Source organism: Corvus cornix, chromosome 13 (assembly GCF_000738735.6).
Source record: "Corvus cornix cornix isolate S_Up_H32 chromosome 13, ASM73873v5, whole genome shotgun sequence".
Taxonomy (NCBI): Eukaryota; Metazoa; Chordata; class Aves; order Passeriformes; family Corvidae; genus Corvus; species Corvus cornix.
The window spans coordinates 9,894,942-9,916,400 of NC_046343.1; the positions used below are offsets into that span (position 1 = coordinate 9,894,942).

The following is a 21,459-nucleotide window of genomic DNA, read 5'->3' on the forward strand; positions in this document are numbered from 1 at the left end:
AGATATTATGAAAAACTTGTTCGCTGTCGGGGTGGTCAGGCATTGGACCGGGCTGCCCAGGGAGGCGGTGGAGTTACCATCCCTGGAGGTGTTTAAGAGGCACCCGGATCTGGCGCTGGGTGATGTGGTTTAGGGGTTACGGTGGGGGTGCTGGGTGGAGGGTTGGACTGGACAGTCTAAAGGTCTCCCAAACTTGATGATTCCCTGATCTGTGACACCCACCCGGGAGGAGAACGGCCGAGCGGAGCTGCCGGCCGCGGCCGCGGGTGGATCCTGTCGCACTGTGAGCAGGCAGGTGTCATTTCCACCCCACAGGACAGCACTGGAAAAGCCCCGTCCTGTTTGTGAACACATCCCTGTTTCTTAAGCGTTGCAAAGATGAGCATCGGGGACAATCCAGCCCTGGGCCTCTCAAACGAACCAAATGGCAGAGGCAAGAATGCTCCAATTTATCGCTCACAATCTTTATTAATAACATCTATCCTAGCTTTATCTTCGATCACACCAAAGTTTTAGTGACAGAAACTAAAGTTTCAGTGCAGTTTCCTTTTTGGATACAGGACCTCTGGTTTCCAGAGGAAAAGAGAGAGCCAGCAGAGAAATACCTGAAGAATCACATTGCAGGGATGTGAGCTCTCTGTCAAGCAGTAAGTTGTAAGACTGGGTTGGTCTTTTTTTAGCCTTAGTTTAATTTGCTCTCTAAAGCTCCCTGTCAGGGTACTCTGACAAGCATCCACCATGATAAACGCTATGCAATCAAATAATCCAAAACCCACACAACACACCAGTCCATACCTTATCCAAAACCCTCCATACTAATCATAACTAAAAAAACCCATCAATTCTTTATGTAACCTCAAGTGGAGAGTGTGGAACTAGCAAACATGGTACTAGAAATTTAGATAGACATCAAGACTGCTCTTGCTAATTTAGGCAAGTTAGCTAGAGCTGTAGTTCAGAAATTGCATGTTTTTACTTCTGAAAGAAAGCAACTTAAAAGGTTACACTAAAAACCTGATTTATTTTTTTTAAAAAGGACAATTAATACAATTTCATCCAACAGGAATGTGGTAAATTAGTTGTATACACACACAGAAATAGTGATGTGAGCTTGGGAAGTGACTCTAAATCTCATAAAGAACTGCTACTAAGTCAAAACTCAGAGCAAAGTGAATGAGAAAACCAGCACTGAACCCCAGTGCCAGAGGTGGGAACAGTCATCTCCATGGGAGTGAAAAATCATTCAAAACATCTTCATAGTTTATTTTATGGACACTCAACATACCAACACCTCCCTTCACCAGTGTTTTCCTTGCAGTGCCATGCACAGACCAATGTGCTGTAAAAATCTTCCCTGATCTACAAAGCTCAGGGAGCTCTTCAAAAGAGCAAATTAGAACTGTACCACTAATTACATTAAAGTCCATTAAAAAGAAGTCAATCAGAGCAGCTTAATAAATACTTTAGTTCATGTTTTTTCATACTTGTTTACTTACCACTGTAATTGCCACAAATGTGCTTGTTACAGATTCAGTAGTTGATAAATAAAGTCAATTTTTAGTCATTATTATAAATTACAAACAACAAATTCAACAGTTCATTCTTAGGTACTTCTTGTCCATAGAAATTCCCACTTTACCAATAAGTGGAAAAGTCTGTCCCTGTTTCAGCATCTGAGGTTATTCCTGATGTTCGTGCTCTTGTCCCGGGATGAGCCACCGGATGCTCTCGGTGCGAATGGTGGCATACATGACAAAGCCAGCCAGGAAGAGCACAGAGAACAGGAGCAGCCAGTCTATGCCCTTCGTCAGAACGCTTGGCAAGGGCCCTTCCCAGTCTTCCTCTGTCACAGCCACATCGCTTTTAGCTTCTATCCCTAAAAAACAAAGCACTTGCTCAACATTGTAATCGCTAAATACAGAGAAGGTGGTTCTATCTGGAGCTTTGTTCCTGCTCTCAGACACAGGTAGACTTAAAATTTTGGTGAGATGGCCCTTGTACATTAACATATACCCAGCATACAATTTACTTATATAAAAGCTTAGTGATTTTTATGTGTATTTTCATAACAGGAGAAGGCTTGTTCTGTCCTCCCACAGCAGAGCCTTGAGTAAGTTTGTGGGGGTTTTTCAGCACATGGAAATTTAATTTAGAGTGTTTTTTCAGGATTCTCATTTTTGTGCATTTTTGGAAATGCAGATCCACCACACAGCCCTTCAGTGTGGATTAGAAGAGAGCCAGCTGGCTGGCAAAGAGAGTTTAATTTATTTCATTCTCAATTAAATCTTTGGGCAGGAAGATGTGCTCTGTCCTGGCAGCCTCTCTAGCTAAACTCGACTGTTCCCCCTGCTCTGTGACAGCAGCCCAAGGAGCTGAGTTTCTGCTCTCAGCACAGGCTGAAATCCAGCTCACAGCAACAACTGATTACGTTAACCTCTGTTGGGTCCTCTCAGGGTCTTTATGACATTCATTTTAAAGAACACACACAGGGACATGAAGGCCCAGTTTGGACATTAAAGTCAGCCTGTTCTTCCCACTGATGGACCAGGGCTGATTTACACACCTGTTTGGTTAAAGATGAACTCTTTCAGGGTTTCCAGCGTTCTGTCTGTATGATTAAATCTAGCCATAGGTTTAGCACCTTGGAAAAGGAGGATATTTGGTACAGCCACAGTTCCAAATCTAGTTGATAAACTACATAAAGAAAAAACAAAGCATGAAGGAAATTAAATCTTGTGGAGGAAGAAATAAAGACAGTTACAATATAGAAAGTGTCAGTTTCACTAAATAAAGTTGTCATTTTATGTAGAAAAAAGTCACTCCTGTTTTTAGAACTCAAAGCTGAGAGAAATAAACTACAGCTAGAGCACAGGGAGTGTGAGTTACCTGCTGTGCTGGGATGCATCCAGTGCCAGGAAGTGAAGAGTTGGGAATGCTCGGGGCAAAGAGTTAAAATGAGGTGCCAGGCTGGCAGAAAAGCGGCACCATGGTGTGTAGAACAGGACCAAAGTACAGTCACTGCTGTTTGGGTTTAGGAACTCCATCAGGTCCTTGGAGAAAGCACGAGAACATGAACAATTACATATTTAACAGAGTTAAATTCTGCGTAGGGATGCAGCATTCAGCAATCAATTAGATACTTGGCAATACTGATCAAGCCATGCACCTTTTAAAACAGGTGGAGAATTGTATATAACCTTTTTTAAATAGTGTTTTCAAGTTTATTGCTTAAAAATATACATACACATAACTGTAACAAGAAATGAGCTGGCACTAACTGCCATTAACGATTTCCAGGAGAAACGCCAGTCCACAGAGCAGGAAAGCTGGCAGTGCCCTGCAGGCACAGAGATGACACACACCGGCACATGAACCGAGCCATAACTCCATTTTTTTCCTGCTCAGAATGACCCGAAAAGCCTCCTTGCCCAGTCATATCTTTTCTTCGGTGGAAGAACGTTACATGAGGAAATTCACTAAGTCAAGCACTGAAAGCAACAGGCTGACGGGGCATCTTCCACCACCCTCACGGGTTCACACCAACCCCGGGCAGTGAGCGGGCCACCCGCGTACCTGGGACACGTTCAGGATCTGCAGCGTGAAGCGCTCGATGCCCGTCGTGTTCCTCTCCTCGCAGTTCACCTTGGGAGCCTTGGCGCTGTCGGTGCCGTTCTGCTCCTCGGCGGGCCCGGGCAGCACGGGCTCCAGCACGGGCTGCTCCCGGGCCTGGGCGGCCGCGGGGCCGCTCCCCGCCGGCCCGCACGCGTCGCCCGCGGTCGCCCCATCGCAATCCCCTGCCGGGCCGCCGCTCGCCTGGGCCGGCACCGCCGACAGCAGCACGGGCGGCTCGGCCGCGGCCCCGCTGCTCAGCATCGCGTCCGCCATCTCGGCCGTGCGGTACCGCACCGGCTCGGGGCCGCCCGCGCTCCGCTCCGCCGCCGCCCCTGCGGGGAGAGAGAGGGACGGAGGGAGGTGTCAGCTCCGCGCCCCGTCCACCCCGCGACCGCGCACCCAGAGCCCCCCGGCCGCACCTGCGGGAAGGGTCGCACCGAGCCAGGCCAGCGCCAGCAGCAGCCGCCACATCCTCGCCCACAGCCCCGGCCCCGGCAGGCGCCGCCGCGTTTCCCCGGACAACGATCGCTTCCGCCGGATCCCCAGGACACTTCCAGTTCCGCTGCCGGTCGTATTTCCGTGGGAAGAGGTCTTGGGGCGCGGGGGTGGGGTAGGGATTTGTGTCGGGTGGGGCTCAGCTCTGCTCGTGTTAGATACAAAGCGGGTTTAACCGAGTTTTCTCGCGGCCCCGCTGAACCTTGAATTGGGATTGTTCAGCCTGGAGAAGAGAAGGCTTCGGGTGACCTAATTACGGCCTCCCAGTACCTGAAGGGAGTTTACAGGAAGGATGGGACAAGACTATTTACAAGCGCATGTTGTGACAGGACAAGGGAGAATGGTTTAGATTAGATATTAGGAAAAAAAAATTTACTAAAATTACTTTAAGAAAAAAATTACTGTGAGGGTGGTGAGGCCCTGGCACAGGTTACCCAGAGAAGCTGTGGTTGCCCCATCCCTGGAATTGTTCAATGCCAGTGTGGACGGGGCTTGGAGCAACCTGGGATAGTGGAAGGTGTCCCTGCCCATGGCAGGGGTGTGGAACAAGATGTTCCTTAAGGTCCCTTCCAACCCAAACCATCCTATAATTGTGTCCCCGCCTTGCAGGGCTGAGCCCGCACGCTGTGACCGGAGTGGCTGCCCGGGCCGGGTGTCGGGCTGCTGATGCTGCTGGGGGCATTTCATTGTTGATTTAAATTAGTTCAGGTCGAAAATTCTTGCAGAGAGGCAAGTGCCATCCAATGGCTTCGGCAGGATGCTGTGACTGAGCAATAACTGAGGGCGCACAAGCGCACCCTGTAACTCATCCCGAAGCCGGTTCTGTTGCAAGCCGGTGTTGCGGCCCCAGCGGCTCCGGTGACCAGCACAGCCGCAGCTGCCTGACGAAGGATTTGTCTGCTCCCACCCACGTTAGGGAAGAACGGTCCCGTTTGGGAGCTGTTTGCACACAAACTGTGCCTTAACCTACAGCAGGCTGGGGGTAAAGGTAAAACGTAGCAAACTCAAGGCGTATTTTTAAAACTAAAAGGAAGAATTCTTGTCAACCAGAGCTCCAAAGCAGAAAGGCAAGATAAATACTCCCATATTCATTTTTAGGAAATTATATTTTTCCTGTTGCAGAATTGGTTTTTACTTTATTTCAGTTCAATAGTGAAGCCTCAAGACTATCTGGGGCATTTTGAAAATGAACACACTACTTCAAGTGCCGATACAATTTTTAACACACTTCCTTAAAACTGCCAGCAGTGCACAACGAGATTTTGCCAAAACTCTGCATCTGTCAAAAACTGATAGTTATGACCTAGGGGAGCATGAACCATGCACACTGGAAAAGGGCAGGAAAAACCAAGTACATGTGTATAAATGAAAATGGGTGTAATATATTACAGAATTTGACTTTGTTTTTAGTCAGGTGTACTTCTCCAACTCTGTCATTCCTTACAGCACACATTTTCTCACTCGAAGCTTTTTCTTTCAAAGTCCAATTTGCATAAGCACTAATAATGAGGACATAATAGTCTAAAAATAGAAAACATGAGGTTTGCACATAGAGGGAAAATATTTAATTAGATCAGCTGATACAGAGCAAGCCTGAAAGCAAAAGCACAAAGGGAATCCAAACTGGTGCAGACTAGCAAAGAAAAAGCTGCCCCATTCTGCCTTCTCCTTATGTTTGAGTTTAGTCAAAGCAGCATTTTCAACTTGAAAACGATTTTTTACTGTGAATTTAATCCTAACATAATATCCTTCCTGCCATAACACAAATCAAAATGGTACAGGTTTTTTATGGTGACTGTAAGTAATCCATGTTTACCAGGTACGACATCACTAATTCACGTGGTACTCCTTGTGCTACTTAAAGAGCTCAAACCATGGAGATGCAGAGGCATAAAACTGCCAATCCAGCCCCAAACAAGCCCTGGTGTCTCACCATACACATAACTGAGGTTATTAAAAGGCAGAACCATTTTAAAGATTCCTTGAAGATGTGCAGCTTGTGTAACTGATACCCCAACACTGCTAGTCTGCCAGCCTGAATAAATCCTGAACTGCTCCTGTCATCAGAAACCACATCTGGCCTCACACACCACCTGTGCACTGAGGGAACAGACTCCCTGCAGCTTCCATCCTTCCATTCATTCCATGGCAGAGAACACAGAGGCCATGGAAGCAGTCAAGCAACTTCCAAAACACCTGAAAAAGCTGTATTCTTGTTTGAACAATTTGTGACTGCTATAGTATCTAATACTTAAAACTTTCCTTACACCAAATAATGCATGTTGCTCATGCAGTCATGTCCAGGAACTGATTTTTAGACCAGTATGTAGCAGACTGCTGCTGAACATATCCAGTCACCTTGAATGCCAAATATTTAGAACTACCAGAATGGCCAACCAAAAAAAAACCCCAAAAAACCAAACTAACCAACCAACCAACCAACCAACACATCAGATGTCATTTTCAGGTAAATTCAAAAAGTCCGCAAAATAACTGCAACTGACATTTGGAATGTTCCAACTCCAGATGTGTTCAAGGCCTTTGAAAGTTCACGGAAAAGAAAGCAAAGGGTGCTGGAGAGCAAATAGAGGATGCAGGCCTGGGAGTCTGGACTGCAGCTTCTGGTAGGTAGGACTGCCTGTTCTTCCCCAAAGTTATTGAAAAACTTCAGTAAAGAGGAAAAAATTAAAAAAAAAAAAAAGAAGAAGTGTTAAGTGGCATACAGAAAACATCTTACCAACACAGATAAATTGGAATATTGCTGGAATACAGGGATAAATATGTCTTACTCGTCACAGAATAACCAATTATGATCACCATTCCATGAAAAGTTTAGTTTATGAGTACTTTCAAATTTATTTCCATGTGCAGCAGAGGAAAAGTTAGCAGTTGACTATTTATCCATACAGGGTTATAAGCTCCTTTCCTCCCCTTTTCTCCTGTTTGAGTGAAAGGACAAGAACAATTAAGTTATTGTCACACTGTTTTCAATTCATTAAAAAATAAGCAACATTCCTCTATTTCCTGATGCCTTGCCACTCATAGAGTCTTTTTGCCTTAATGCAAATATACATAACGTGCCTGTAATAAGCAGGTAACACTGTTAACTGGCATCTTCAGCCAGAATTTAAAAGATATTAAAAAAAACAAAACAGGGAAAAATGCTTAGGTTTTAAAGTATTAACTTTATTAATAAATATACATCCATATGATGATGTAAATACAGATCATGAACACTACTCCATTCCCATACACATAATTGCACACGAGTAGCTCAAGTTCATGGACATAAAAACATACACAGTATCTAATCAGGCTTTTTACAGCAGAGGACAGGGTGCTGATACTAGTTATTTAACAGATTACTGTTACCCCCAAAGTAAACCTGTGGAAAAGCAAATGATGAAAGATTGAAGTAACAGAAAGTGGTTCAAATTTTAGAATACAGATTCTTCTATTTGGAAAAAAAGTCACAAGGAGAAAGGTCTAGTCTCTACTAAAGTCATAAATATATTTAAGCGGTGTTAAAATATATGCATTAAAATAGAGAAGAATAAACTTTTGTAATCAGAAATGAAGTTTGCAGTTCCAAGTATTTATGATTGTTATCAGCTGTTTTAACTGTCAACTCTAAGGGTAGCATGAAACATTATTATACATATAACAAAGAACAGCAGAGTCACAGCTAATGAAACCATTGCACAAATGACTTCACATTCCTCTGCCTTTTAAAGCTCTTCAAAATGGGGGAGGGAGTTAAATTCTCATCTGAATTGCTCTGCGTATTGTAGTTCCAGGTAATTCTTTTCACAGACACATCACTTTTCACTGACAAGGCTTGGTTTTGTCCTGACTGAACATTAAGATCCTTCAGACAAAATGAAAATATATTCATTCAAAAGAGAGCTCTTTAATGGCTCTAGTTAATTTGATCATTTTAAACTAAATCCAAGATATAAAGAACATTGCTTTAATGACAAAGCTAAGTGCTGATTTTAAAAATACCATCTTTGATATCAAAGTCAGCTGCTTCTGATGGTATCTGATTTTTTCCTGACAAAATATGGTGCTAGCATCTTGAATCTGTCCAGTGCAAGACTTTATAGTAGCAAAATTATTTGGTTTTAAAGTTTAAGTAAATTTAATCAGAAAATGAATAGTAGTTACTATATGTATCTTAAACAGTGAACTTTATAGCATCATTAAGGAATAATAGCAAGCTAATACATTTCATTTATGTATAAATAAGACGTTAGAAACTTGATAATTAAAAGAAATTATTAAACTTGACATGTCAGTCTTCTGAACAGTGTTAACACACAACAGTGATCCTAGCTTATGAATAGCTGAATTATGATATATAATATAAAATAAGCAATTTACCTTACAAGTAATGTTTCATACTATGGGGGGAAAATGCCAGTTTTCCCATTGGTACTAATAAAGTTTAGGCATTAACATGCTGTTTCAGTGTTTCTCATGGACAGAAAAGTGTTGAAAAAAGCACAATGTATTCTGCAGAGTATACATAGAAAGAAGTATTTGAAAATTCCATTTCTAGTCATTTTGAATCTCCTCTTTTTTTCCTTCCCCTCACTGCATGGCACCAGTAAACTCTAGTCAGATATAAAATAAAGCAGAATTAGGAAATGCCAGCAGTGCACTTCTGCTCTCCTTCCTAAATCCAGAGTGCCAAGGAACCCACTGCGGGGTCTCTGAACACTCTTCTACTTGATGCTCATCATTTCACAACTGACAACATTAATTAGTTTTTACTGGGACTATATTTCATCTGATATAATTAATAAACACTGTAATGAACAGAAATTGCTTAGGTGATTTCATTATTTCATCAGCATACTTGAATACAAATTATACTAGCAGAACAGCAATACATCTGCATTATCTCCTGACACACAGCACAGCACCATTGAGTGGATGCACAAGTGAGGAACAGACAGGAGCAAACAGGATCAACGGGAGGAGGTAAGGAGTGGAGTTTCTCCAAGGTACAGTGGTGACATGCAACACGTTCCTTGCCAGCGAGGTGTGACACTCCTGCAGTTATACATTCAGCTGAAGAGGACTGCTTGCCCAGCTGAGTTCAGGAAAGAACTTAAAGAAGTCTTTTGTTGAAAAATTATCTGATTAAAAACAGCCAATAGAACACAGATCCTGAGGGTGAATGAACTCACGTTAGCACTTTGCATGTGTCAGAAGTTACATCTTCTGAGAGAGAATGCTAAATTTCAGACTTGCGAGTTTGTTGAGGAACAGAACGTACAACTGGATTTCAGAGCTTCAGCATGAAGAAACTATTCCTTAGTAGCAATTTAGCTGCCATTAGTTCATCTATCGACTAAGGAGCCATCCAGTATAAGTTGAGGTTCATTGTCTTAGTTGCCAGTGCATACACAGTTCCCCCAAAACAATTCAACACACCTATTGTAAAGTACAGCAAAAGTCCAGCTCAATATGTGTTAGGCATCACTGGAACACCTGAAGGCTTGCTGCTTTTTTCCTGATAAAAAAGGTATGAAACATGACATCTGTTTCTTAAGTTGTCATCACTGAAATCAAGAGGTCTAGTCAAAATGACAGCAGGCCAGAATAGCATTTATATTAACAAAAATTACCATCATCATTACCCATTCAGCACAGGCTCAATTAACCCAAATTTTTATTCTCCCCAAATCTGCAAACTCTATATATTCCCCCTCCCCAGATATTTCAAGCTACAAATTTATCATAAAGTCATTTTATATATGAAATGACTTAAACGCAAACTTTCTTCCAGATTAAAAAAAAAAAAAGTTTTAGTTTCAGTAAAATGAATTTAGAACAAACAATATACAACATTGAGGACTGATTTTTTTTTTCTTTTGAATTCTGGATGAAAGTATTTTACACACTCACACTCACACATTCTCCCACACTTAAAAAAAAATTACACACACCCAGTTGAAAAATGGAACATTTCTTTTGGGAGGAGGGGAGGTTTTAGTTTGAGTCAAGAAAGGTATTTATAGTTAACCAACAACATTTTTTTCCGGCTTGCATGCATAGATGAACTCTATATCTGGGGTCTAGCAGTGCAGTAAACTGCATCCTGTTTGCATCAGCTATACAGTTTGCTTTTATAAATCATGAAAATGGTGTCCTTTGGTAGATATATAAGCTTCCATAACTTAAATATAGTATAAGTGTCAAACAATGAAATAACTATTTCCAGGAATATCTGGCAAAACTGAGTCTAAAAATTTGGCAACAGCATCTGTTTAAAAAGTTTAATTTGTAAACATTATACGTTATTACTTTAAAAGCTATTAAACTGTTGCCATCTAAGCACAGATTTGAAAGGCAAAAGCCAGCGTAAATACCTATTTACAGATTTAAGAACATACTGTTTAATATTAATCAAGTGCCTAACTAGAATGAACAGTACTTAATTTCTTATAAAATATTTCAAATTTCAAAGAACTATTTGTGGTTTGGTATATGTACTATTAGGCATTTCAAAATTACCCAGCAGAATCCTGTAACAGTGTAACTAAAAGAACAGCTCTCACCTAAAGGCAAAGTAACTTGTCTTTGTAAGGCGCTGTGAAGCTGTAATGCACGGTACAAATACTCAGGTTTCTTTAATATCTTCAAAAATATTTTTGGAGCATTAGTTGAAATTCACTTAATGCTACAACTCCAGAAATAAAAGCTACTGGAAATCACTTTAGAAAAAAAGGTTTTTTTTGTTTAAGTTTTTAAGTATATCTGAGGTCTTTAGAAGGTCCTGCAGAAGTGGAAAATGTGGCTTGCCACTTTCTTTATCAATTTTTATCAAGTAAGAACTTAACTGGCTAAGTTGCTTATTGTGGGGCAGGCCACATCATGAACCATCAGACAGCTAATTTCTGTCCTCCTTATTTCAATTATTTAATTTATAACCACACATCTATATTTATGAGAAACTGAACTTAAAACTAGGGACATGGACATTACTTAAGTATGGACACCAAAGCATAATGTATAATTTCAGACTTCCTTATAAATTATGATTTAAAATCAACAGAAGCCTCTTTAAACCAAAGCCTTCTCAACATTCTGTAAAACTTATGAATTGCACACGTAGGCTACGGCATTACTGTAATAAAATCTAGAAACTCAGACTTAGGCAAACATTACAAGAAAACTCAAGAAACATGCCCAAAATCAGCATAAAGCAGATAAGTCAGGAGTTATTCATTCCCTCCTTTCATTCATTAGGCTGTTTGATTTTGCTGCTAGTTTCACCAGCAGCATGTACTCCTCTGTTATGCACCATAGGGTAAGGAAAAGCTGCACTGCCACAAGTATAATTTAGATTTGCAAGCCGTGATAGAGCTTTAATGCTACCTGGAGGTCTGCCTGGGCTGACTTTGTATCCCGCTGCTTTAGTTGTACCCAAGGGTCTGCCTGGACTTGTCTTAAATCCAGCTGCTTTGGTGGTCCCCAGGGGTCGACCTGTGCTCGTTCGGTACCCTGCTGATTTTGTGGTCCCTGACGGCCTTCCACGTTTCCCGGAGCGGTTGAGGTTTTTCTTTTTCTTTAGTTCATCTTTTGTCTCTATATTCCTGCCACTTGTGGTCTGCAAGTGAGATTCGTTCAAGGCGTCTTGTCTCTGGCAGGCAATGGGTTTGTGGCTGACTGCATGGCTGTACTTGCTCTGCTGTGTGGCGTAGAGGTCAAACTGATCTGCAGCCCTTACATTGTCTTCATTCAGGCAAGAGCTCTTGCCAGTCCCACAGAAAGCTGGATTACTGCTGGCAACAGGGTGCATCATTTTCTACCAAAAGTAAGAGAGAGAAATATGTATCAATATATCATAATACTGCAGCATTCCACAAAAGAGAATCTTTCAAAAGCCACCTCTGTTTCTTAAAATTAGTCCGAACTACTTTGTCTACTACTACTGTAAACAGTATTGATGTCAGTAAATTACTTTTAAAATGAGTTTTATTAAGCCTTCACTTGAGGTTCTGCACAGTAACCTTTACACATAGTTAAAAAGGACAGTTTAAACCATGTATTATTCACATAGGTATACTTAGGGAAGAAGTAAGTTAAAAAACTGAACAACAGCATTTGAGCAACCAAGAGCTATAATATTTGCTCATGATTGATTCCAAAACCTTTCTAACCAAATCTCATCTGAATTTTAGTTGCTTTAGCTCTAAGATTAATATGCGACTCAGCTGTAAGCCAAGGAAAGATATAACTCTTTTGGTATAGTAGATATAGGATCCTAAAGATTTTTTGTTTGCTTAACTGCAGCAAAAGAATGAAGTGCTAATCAGTTTTGTTATTTCCTATCACAATTAATGTCAAAGAAAGGAATACATAAGGCATTTGGCAACATAGTTGGGAAAGCAGAGGGAGGAAATGAATTTGTAACTAAGTACAAGATGCGGGATTGCAGAAATGCCACTGCTGTCCTAGTTAGGAGAGAACTGCTAGCAATGCCAGCACTGAGATATGTTCATATTGTTGGCAATACCAATGACTCTAGGAAATAAAGCAATTATATCTTCCCTTCAACTATACTGGTTCTACAACTTAAATAAGCTGCAAATACTCAAAGTTTAAGAAAGAAATATTTAGCTATGCTGAAGACAAGATTAAACCAATAAATACCTGGCCTGTCAGAGTGTTTCTGTGTCTTACAGTTACACTTAAGACACCAAATATGTCTTCCCATGGTAAATTTATCAAGTAGATAAGGTCTGGAAGATTTATTATCTTTTCCCTACAATAGCTCTGGAATATCACCTACAGCAACACAATTTAAACTCCACCATTGATTCCTGAATTTATTTGGCAGTTATGAATGTTTCCTGCCAGCCAGAGAGAAAGCACACAGCACAGACAGTCTATTTACCCTGGAGTAAATCCCCGTGCTCTTTTCTCCTGATTACAAAGGGTACATTCCCTGGTGGAACACTCCATCTACCCTGGCTTGTCAAATGCACATTACAGTGTGCATTACTCTTCTGCAAATATATGAATACAGGTTTATGTCAAATAGGGAAATTATGACAGTAATATAGTTTAAATATTAGATGTTCTAGCAGAGATAATTAAAGTGCTACAATGCTGGTGCATTGCATGGGGTACAGTAGAATAAAAGTGAAACCACTGTTATCGCAGCTGTTAACTTGCAAACAAAACAACTAAGAATAGCTTGCAAGCCTGCACTTAGCAAAGGACAAAGGAAATAAGCTCAGGTCAAGAGACCACAGACTTTTCTGTGCAGCAATACAGAAAGAAGCTTAAGGTTTTCTACAATTAGCAGTCAAAAAAATGTTACCTTTCTTTAACCCTACTAGAAAAGTGCCTGCAATAGCACAAAAAATACCTGAGATTTTTTCATGATATGTAATTGCAAACATGAGGGTTCTATAATATCCTTTTGCTGTGGAGAGAGTAAAGCCCAGCGGCTCTGAAAGGCTGTTCTGCTGTTTGTTGATCCACTAGAGACACTTGGAGTGGTGAGCAGCATTCTTGTCTCAGTACTCATTTTGAACACGGGAATACTGGCTTTGGCCCCAAAAAGCTGCTCCAAGCTCGACTGCCACAAAGAAGGATCAGTTCAGCTGCCCAGTATCCAAGGAACACACCAGAGCTGGGAGAAGGCACTGAATAAAGCAGGGGCCCCTGGTATTTCTCATGAGACCAACCAGGCTCACACTCACTCCTGTGATACATTCTTATTCTCTGATTCTTTTCCTCATTACACTTGAGGAGATTTTAACATCCTTCTTTCTGGGGGAGAACCATCATAGGTACTCCTAGACAGTGAATATATTCTGCTGGAGCTTCATCACCATATGCATGTGCTTTGTGTCTACTGCAATACCAGTGAGAGCTCTGACAAACACTGACTTCACACACAAGACCTGGCTGATGATACTTTACCTTCCCTCTGGCAACAACCAGTACGGCTGGAATGGATGAAAGAAGAAAGACAACACAAATCAGTAACTATTTAAAATTTCTTTCTAGAGGAAGCTTAACAAAACCCCCAATCTCAGTGGAAGACTGCCAACAGGATTTTTTTTAATGCATTTCCCCCCTCTCTGCACCATTTTTCAGCGAACCATGCAAATTTCAAGTAGTAGCCAAGGTTCCTCTTCTATCTTTTTGATTTAAGACGTTTTTGTTTAAATTTTGAAAAGGAATCTGTAATCGAGCTTAATTACCCTAACATGGACTCTCCAGTGTAATTTTCCTTCATTCACATTACAGTAGGGAATACAAGAATGTAGCGAGTCTATCTGTAGAATGGAAGCAGGTTTCTTGGCAGGGAGATATACAGTGTAAAAGAGAATTGGTATAAAATGCAAAGCTATGCTAATTTAAGAATTACACTCTAGCTAAATTGTATAGCTAAACACATACAACTTTGTGTGCAATCATTCTTGAATAAAACCATCCAAAAAAGTTTCCAACAAGATAGAACCTTCTCGTTTTAAACCTGTAAATAGACACCTAAAAACAATGGCAACAGTTTACTTAAATCAGTTTTTAAACTGATTTAACTGACTGACTGAATATCTCTGTATAAAAAAATAGTTAAGATAAGGCACTGTAACAAGGAAATTTAGTTGTATTTCAAAAAGATTCACTGAAAAGTGACTATGGAGGATTTTCTGTATGGATCCTTTAGTGTCTGGTAATTTATATCTATAGAAATGCTGGGGAAGGGGAGGAGGCACTGAGTAAGTTGGCTTTGGGAAAAGAGAGGCAGCACCAGAGCTTCTCATGCAACAAAGCACAGAAGCTCCACCGCTGCTAGAAAGAAACAGGACCATCCAGCTGGGACCCATAAGGTTTTGCTACAGGGGATGACTGGACATGGTCATGACCCCTCCTTGTATCCCTAAATACAGCTTAACATACAGCTCTAACTCACGGCTGCTAAGGCTCCTGGTTCTGTTATGGCCCATCTCTCTCCAGGCTTGAAACCCTGCAAGAAATTCCCATTCATGACCTGTTCACTACACAAAATTTTAATATCAAAGCTATTCAAATCACATTACATAAAAACACCCTCTTGAGCTGTGACATAATGCCATCTTTGGCTTTCAAACCTCGTACCCTGCCTTCTTCACGGGCAGGATTTAGCTGCCAGTGTAGACAAGATGAAACCTTTGATAAGCAGAGAAGTTCGCAAACCTCCCAGAATAGGCACTTGCTCAGTAGCTATTTTATACTGAGTACTGGACCTGAGACCCATTATCTGCATTGAGCAGAATAATCAGTTCCAGCATAAGCAGCAGGCAACTGCTCTGCTCTCACCCAGCCCAGCCTGCCTTCTGTGGCCTGCTGAGCGCCAGAACAGACCTGACTCAGCAAGTGCCCGATTTCTGCTAAAACACACCTGAATCACAGCAAAACTGCACAAAGCTCCAAGTCCATCTATACCACAGCTTTTCAAATGATGAATACCAGAAAGGGTATTCCTCACAGCAACAGGGACAATTTTGCTTTTAATGAGGGTTAGTATACAACACCTACTCATTTTTCTGAGGTTTTTCACCGCTGAGCTTGCAATAGTTTCCACAGTATTGATGGGGCTGTGGGAGGCTGTAGCAGCGCATTTTCATCATCATCCAACACATACAAAGTATGTGACTCGCTATTTAACAACACAAGCAGCCACAAACATCATTTGTGCACAGCTCTCTGAAGGTCACTGCTGCCAGTGAACGCTGCGGGAGCAGAGCACAGGCTCAGCTCTGTTCAGGATCCCTCATAAAGGACGCTCTATGCCGAGTTCCACGGCCCTGGGGAGCGCCACAGGGCTCCTTTGCTTTGCAGGGGGGGCTGAGCAGCAACAGCAGCAGGAAGAATATTTTCCCTTTCAAGACCGCAACAGAAATATGGTGTCAGTTCTGTTCTTCTCTCTCAGGATAGCATGTGTGAGAAATCCTTTCATCACTCACTGAGAAGAATTAATTCTATCAATTTAAATGTTTTTCACATATCCCTTTTATTGTCAGCTCCTTTTCCACACATTAACTCTTGCTTAAGTAGGGCCTTACCCAATTTTTAAAACCCTGTGACTGCTTGCTTTCACAAAGCTGCACCTTACCTGGAGTATTCACATAAATGTAAATATTTTAAAAATACTAAATATGAAATTCTATCAGAGGCACAACATACACTGTAACACCAGAACCTACAACTGAAATCTTACCTACTTGTGAAGCACAATAACCAGTTTTTCCATACTGTGCTTATGAAGCCCTTTCCACAGTCGGTGCATAATATGATTTTTCTCATCATCTGACACCAGGTAAAATATACTAAAAACTGCCAAAATATAAGAAATAATTTCTTTACAGCAGTGATTTGCTAGAGTTACTACATGATACCATAAGACAGCAAATCGAAAAGACAACATAATTTTGGGAACAGTTTCTTTCTCAATTATTCTTAGTGCAAAATCACTAATAAATTAAGAGTTCCCCAAGCAATACAACTTACAAGTATGGTCCTTCCCCTGGTGACCCAGGGTCATTTTCTTATGTGACAGAAGTTAAGAGTTATATGGAGCTGAAATACCCACCCCCTTTAAATTCCTCTTCCCCAGACGTGCCAGGCAGAGTGGGAGCCTTCCTTCACTATGGTCTGCGCCTCGTGCTCCTCACCAGAGAGCTGCAACCTGGGTGCGCCTCTGTGCCCCCGGGAGTTCAAGTCTTTTGACTCAGACACCCTTGGAGAAACAAAGGTCTCCAAAGCCTAAGCACAAGCTTTGTATTACAGACAAAGCTCAACTGCTCACAAAGAGTTGATGTTGGGAAGCACCACTAGGCTAAGTGTCAAGTAAATGGAACTTTTAGGGTTCATTCATTATTTGATTGCAAAACCAGGCAGACAATTGTTAGGCTTTCTAACCCTAAAAACCAAATAAGCCATATCCAAGGACAGAGTTTCACTAGATGCTAACATAAGCAAGGATGTCAGCTGACTTCTTCCCACCCCAAAATTAAGATCCTATATGATGATGATGATGAACAGGACACCTTGAAAGGGTTAAGACAGCTTCACAAAAATTAAGGAAGATGGCATCAATGATTTAATTACCTGTGCACTCCAATTACACTGACACAACTGACAGTTTGGTTTCATAATCAACAGAAACCACTCTTAGAATCCGCCCTTTTTCTGAGCAGGACAATCTTGCTCCTTCCTCTTCTCTCACATTCCCACTCCTTGTGCCAACACTAACTATTGTGCAAGAGCAGGACAAATCAACACCAGGGATCTGATCCAGGTGAAAACTAATCCAACAAGAAAGCAAAAGCAACAGCGCATAGGCATCGAGGCAAGAAGTAAGAGAAACTCACATTTCCATTAGCACAGAGACAGTCCCAAGTCAGCCTAAGCCACATTATCCACTGGCTGCCACTGACCCCACTCCCTGGTACTGTTACTTTAAAAAAATTACCAGATCTCAAAAAGATGGTCTTAGTGGACTTTAAAGACCTGGACGACAGGCATGACAAGTCCCAAACACAGCAGAGGGAATGGAGGTTGGAGTAAAACCCCAGAGCTGGGGATGGAGCAGCACAGAATCAAGGCAGCCATCAGGCCAGACAGACTTGCTTAGGAGAGTATGCTGAAACGGCACCCTCATTATTCTGTGGTTCTGCATTACCAAACTTCAAGGGAAACCAAATATGCATATGAATGATGGAGCAGGTAGAGGTGGATCTTTATAAAGAAAGGATTATTAGTGTTTGTGAATTGTCCATTCACCTCAAGGGGCTACTCCCAAACAAAAAGGAGCAGTCCTTGCCATAGCCTAGAACAAGGGCTTTGAGGAGCTGGAGATGCTTATTCATCTCTGTGGGTGTTCTCACCCACCCGCTCTTCTCCCCAGGGCTGCAGTCTCGAACAATAGCTCTGAGAGGTAAGAGGTGCTCATTCATCTCAGTGGGTGTTCTCACCTACCCTTTACTCTTTCCCTAGCCTGCTACCACAAAAGGACTTTCAAGCTTAAAGAGGTGGATCAAGCATCTTCCTGATGTACGTTTTCAGAGTGTTTCTCTGTGATGAGACCTAGTGCAGAAGGCTCTGGACACCTGTCCACACACTCCAGCAGTGCAAAGGCCTCTGAACACCTGTCCACACACCCAAACACAGCCACAGCAGTGTCCTTGTGTGAGACTGCAGAAAGACAACGTCCACTTGTTGAATCTGTTCGACAGTGGTCAATGGAAAAACATGCAGGGCTTTTTTTATTTAAGGCTGCATCTAAAATATGAGGGATATGGGTACAGACACAGACACACACACAAAATTCTAAGGAAACTGTGGCATCTCAAGACTGAAATAGAAATAAACCATAATTTAAGAAGTATATTAACAGAGTGCCCCTCCTACCCTTTCATTTTACAAAAATAAAAACCACATGGATCAAAATAACTGTTAATTCAGGGAGAACTGCACACAAATTTAAGGTGCAACTATTCCCTAATCAATTACCCCAGAAGGACTATGCACAAACAAGAATGCACTAAACTATCCGTAACTGTCCACGAGAATACACAGCACTGACACGCACTATGTTAGAACGCAAAGAGACACAGAAGGGACACAGTGAGGCTCTCCAGGTACCCCGATGTGCAGGTGAGCAAAGGCATCCGCTACTTAGGTGTGTCAGGAAATACATCCAAGGGCTGTACGCACACATCCAGGTGCCCCACGCGAATGGGAGTATGCTTCAAGTAAACAGCCCTTCACACACACCAGCCCCACGCACGGAGCTGCGGCTGCTGAAGGGAAGGAACAATTCCCGGCCGCAGGCTGGAGAGCAGGAGGGCCCAGCCCCATCAGGAGCGGCCAAGGGCCGGCTGAGGGACAAAGGGGCGGCACAGCTCTCTCCGACTCGGCCGCAGCCGGGGACACCGCGCCGGGGGTGGCCTCGCGTGTCCCCCGTCCCGCGCGGGGGGCACGGACAGGCCCCGGCCCTCGGCCCGGGACACGGCCGGGCGGGGACGGCGGGACAGGCGACGATGGCGCAGCTTCCCTCGCGCGGCCCCACGGGGCTCGGGCACCGCGCTCCGGGGCTCGGAGACCGCGGGATCGCCCTCAGCGGCGGGGAGGGAGCGGAGGAGGGAGGACAGCAGAGTCCCGCTCCGCTCCCCTCCCCCGCCGGCCGCGGCTCCATCTTGCCCGCCCCGCCGCCTCCCACCGCACGGAGCAGGGTCCGGGGCCCGCGGGCCCGACCCGCACCTACCTGAGAGGCTCGGGGCGGCGGCAGCGGCGGCGGGCGGAGCGGCCGCCTCCCCACACCGCGCCGGGCGGCTGCAGGGAGGGGACGGGCGCAGGGGAGGGAGCGGCGCTGCGGCGGGCGCGGGCGGCGGGGCTGGCGGGGCGCGCTCCCGAGCGGGGCCGCGCCACGGGGGCGCGCGCGGGGCGGGGCCGACGAGGCCCCTCCCTCCGCCGAGGGTCGGGGCCGCGCGGCCGCCGCCATTTTGTGGGGCGGGCGGGAAGAGGTGCGTGCGGGTTGGGTGTCCGCCCGGCGAAGGGACACACACGAATCCCGAGTGCTTCGGGCACTGTGCATGGCCACGCGCATCCCTGGAAGCGGGATCAGTATTAATGGTGCTCCCATCACTGCCGTTTGGATAGAGTGCGGTATCTTCTGTCTCAGGCTCACTTAGGTTGGAAAGACCTCTGGGATCACCGAGCCCAACCCGTGAGCAAACACTGCCGCGTCAAACGGACCATGGCACTGAGTGCCACATCCAGTCTTTACTCGAAACACGTCCAGGGGCGGTGACTCCACCACCTCCACTCCACCACACGCTGCAATCCATTATGGAATAGTCCAGCTTCAGGACTATTAGAACGATGTATTATGTTAGTTCTCTTTCCCGGCTGACTTTGCAGTGGGAACAGCTGCCATTCCAGCGTAGCTCACACGGGGCTGGGTCCGGGCATGGAGCATCAGAGTCTTGCAGCACGAGTGTGGGACTGCTGGTTATTAAATACTTTGCTTTGTTTCATCCATCTGTGTTCTGAAGAGTTCAGTGTTGCAGTAGCACTTCATACCTGCAAGCAGGAACAGCAAATACAAGGAATACCAACTTCAACTATTTCCAAAAAGATCCCATAGAAACACGAATTTTAAGTGCCCAGCACATTTCACCATCCAACCTTTTGTTCTCGAGGTCAGTTTTAGTGAAACAATATGACAGCCCACTTGGTGGAGGGCTGTGACCAACATATTTTTTAATCCACGTTTGTTAATGACTATAACAGATTCCTGTCCTCCATTAGCACCCTTGGTCCATTGACAGACAGCAACACACACATCTTCAAATCACAGGGTCTGAATGAGCACATTGGTCCTTAAATGACTGATGGACAAAAGAGCCTGAAAAACATTGCGTATTATTCAGATGAGGTTTTAGAAAATAAAAGCAAAAAAGACCAGGAAACAAGAACCTGCAGCTTTCACAAATGTTAATTCTGCTTTTAAAAATATTTCCCTCTCCTGCTGTTGTTTGAGGAGCTGACTGCTGTACTCCAGCACTAAGATATTCCATTTCTACAATACTTGGAGCTCTTCAGGCTGAAAATTGCTGTGCAACATCCTGCCAAGATGATGATTCGTATTTTTGCCATTTCTTCCTAATGCATGCAGGAATCCTCACTTGCAATATAAGAAAGTGGCAGGGAAAAGCAGCCTTCATTTAGCTTAATTTAGCAAATGATTCAGTTTATTTACAAAGCTCATCTTTCTGCTGTTCAAATGTCTATTGGAAGTGCCAATGAAAAATGGTTCAGGTTGATACCTTTTCAGTATCCTGCTATTTTCAATATTTTAATCTGGAAGGTGATGGAAGGCTGGGCTCAGCCTCCTGATTTCTGCAGAAATTGTCATCTCAACAGAACACAGAAACCATCAGACCCCGTAGACCATTCCACCCTAGAGGAGTGGAAGTGTAACATAAGGCAGTGAAACGCTCCATCCCGAGCTGTGAAGCCTGAACCCAGCTGTTGTCGAGGCTGTTGCTGGCAGAGCAGAGCAAGATCTAGATGTCTGACCTGAGCTGGCCATGGCTCCTTGACAGCCAGGTTGGTGTCACTACCCTGCATCATGCTCCAAGCAAACCCACACCAGCTGAGCCAGCTCAAATTGTCATCTGGTAGCAATAGGACCCGGTCCCCTCATGTGCACTGTGCTAATAACAACAGGGACCAAACACTGATAAACTGCTCTGCCACTGTCTTGTTCTGTTACAGCTCCCGGGGCCTGAAGCATGGCAGTTCCTCCAGTTGTGAATCCGCTCCCTCCTTTTC

At 43.5% G+C, this 21,459-nt stretch overlaps 2 protein-coding genes across 3 annotated transcripts; both read right to left on the reverse strand.

Annotated features, from left to right (window-relative positions):
* Positions 1-1,001: 1,001 nt before the first annotated feature.
* TXNDC15 (thioredoxin domain containing 15) lies at positions 1,002-4,426 on the reverse strand. Its single transcript, XM_039559841.1, has 6 exons — positions 4,419-4,426; positions 4,032-4,252; positions 3,574-3,944; positions 2,887-3,050; positions 2,564-2,694; positions 1,002-1,876 (listed from the first exon to the last, which is right to left on the reverse strand). The coding sequence occupies exons 1-6, from the start codon at positions 4,424-4,426 to the stop codon at positions 1,680-1,682; spliced, it is 1,092 nt and encodes a 363-aa protein (XP_039415775.1). The 3' UTR covers positions 1,002-1,679.
* Positions 4,427-7,272: 2,846 nt separating this feature from the next.
* C13H5orf24 (chromosome 13 C5orf24 homolog) lies at positions 7,273-19,495 on the reverse strand. Of its 2 annotated transcripts, XM_039559595.1 has the most exons (3): positions 19,388-19,495; positions 11,497-11,926; positions 7,273-9,628 (listed from the first exon to the last, which is right to left on the reverse strand). In XM_039559595.1, exons 2-3 carry the CDS (start codon positions 11,921-11,923, stop codon positions 9,588-9,590), a joined length of 468 nt encoding a protein of 155 aa, XP_039415529.1. In that variant the 5' UTR covers positions 11,924-11,926; positions 19,388-19,495; the 3' UTR covers positions 7,273-9,587. The 2 variants fall into 2 exon arrangements, with proteins under 2 accessions (XP_039415529.1, XP_039415527.1); XM_039559593.1 differs by having other exon boundaries at positions 7,273-11,926.
* Positions 19,496-21,459: the final 1,964 nt, after the last annotated feature.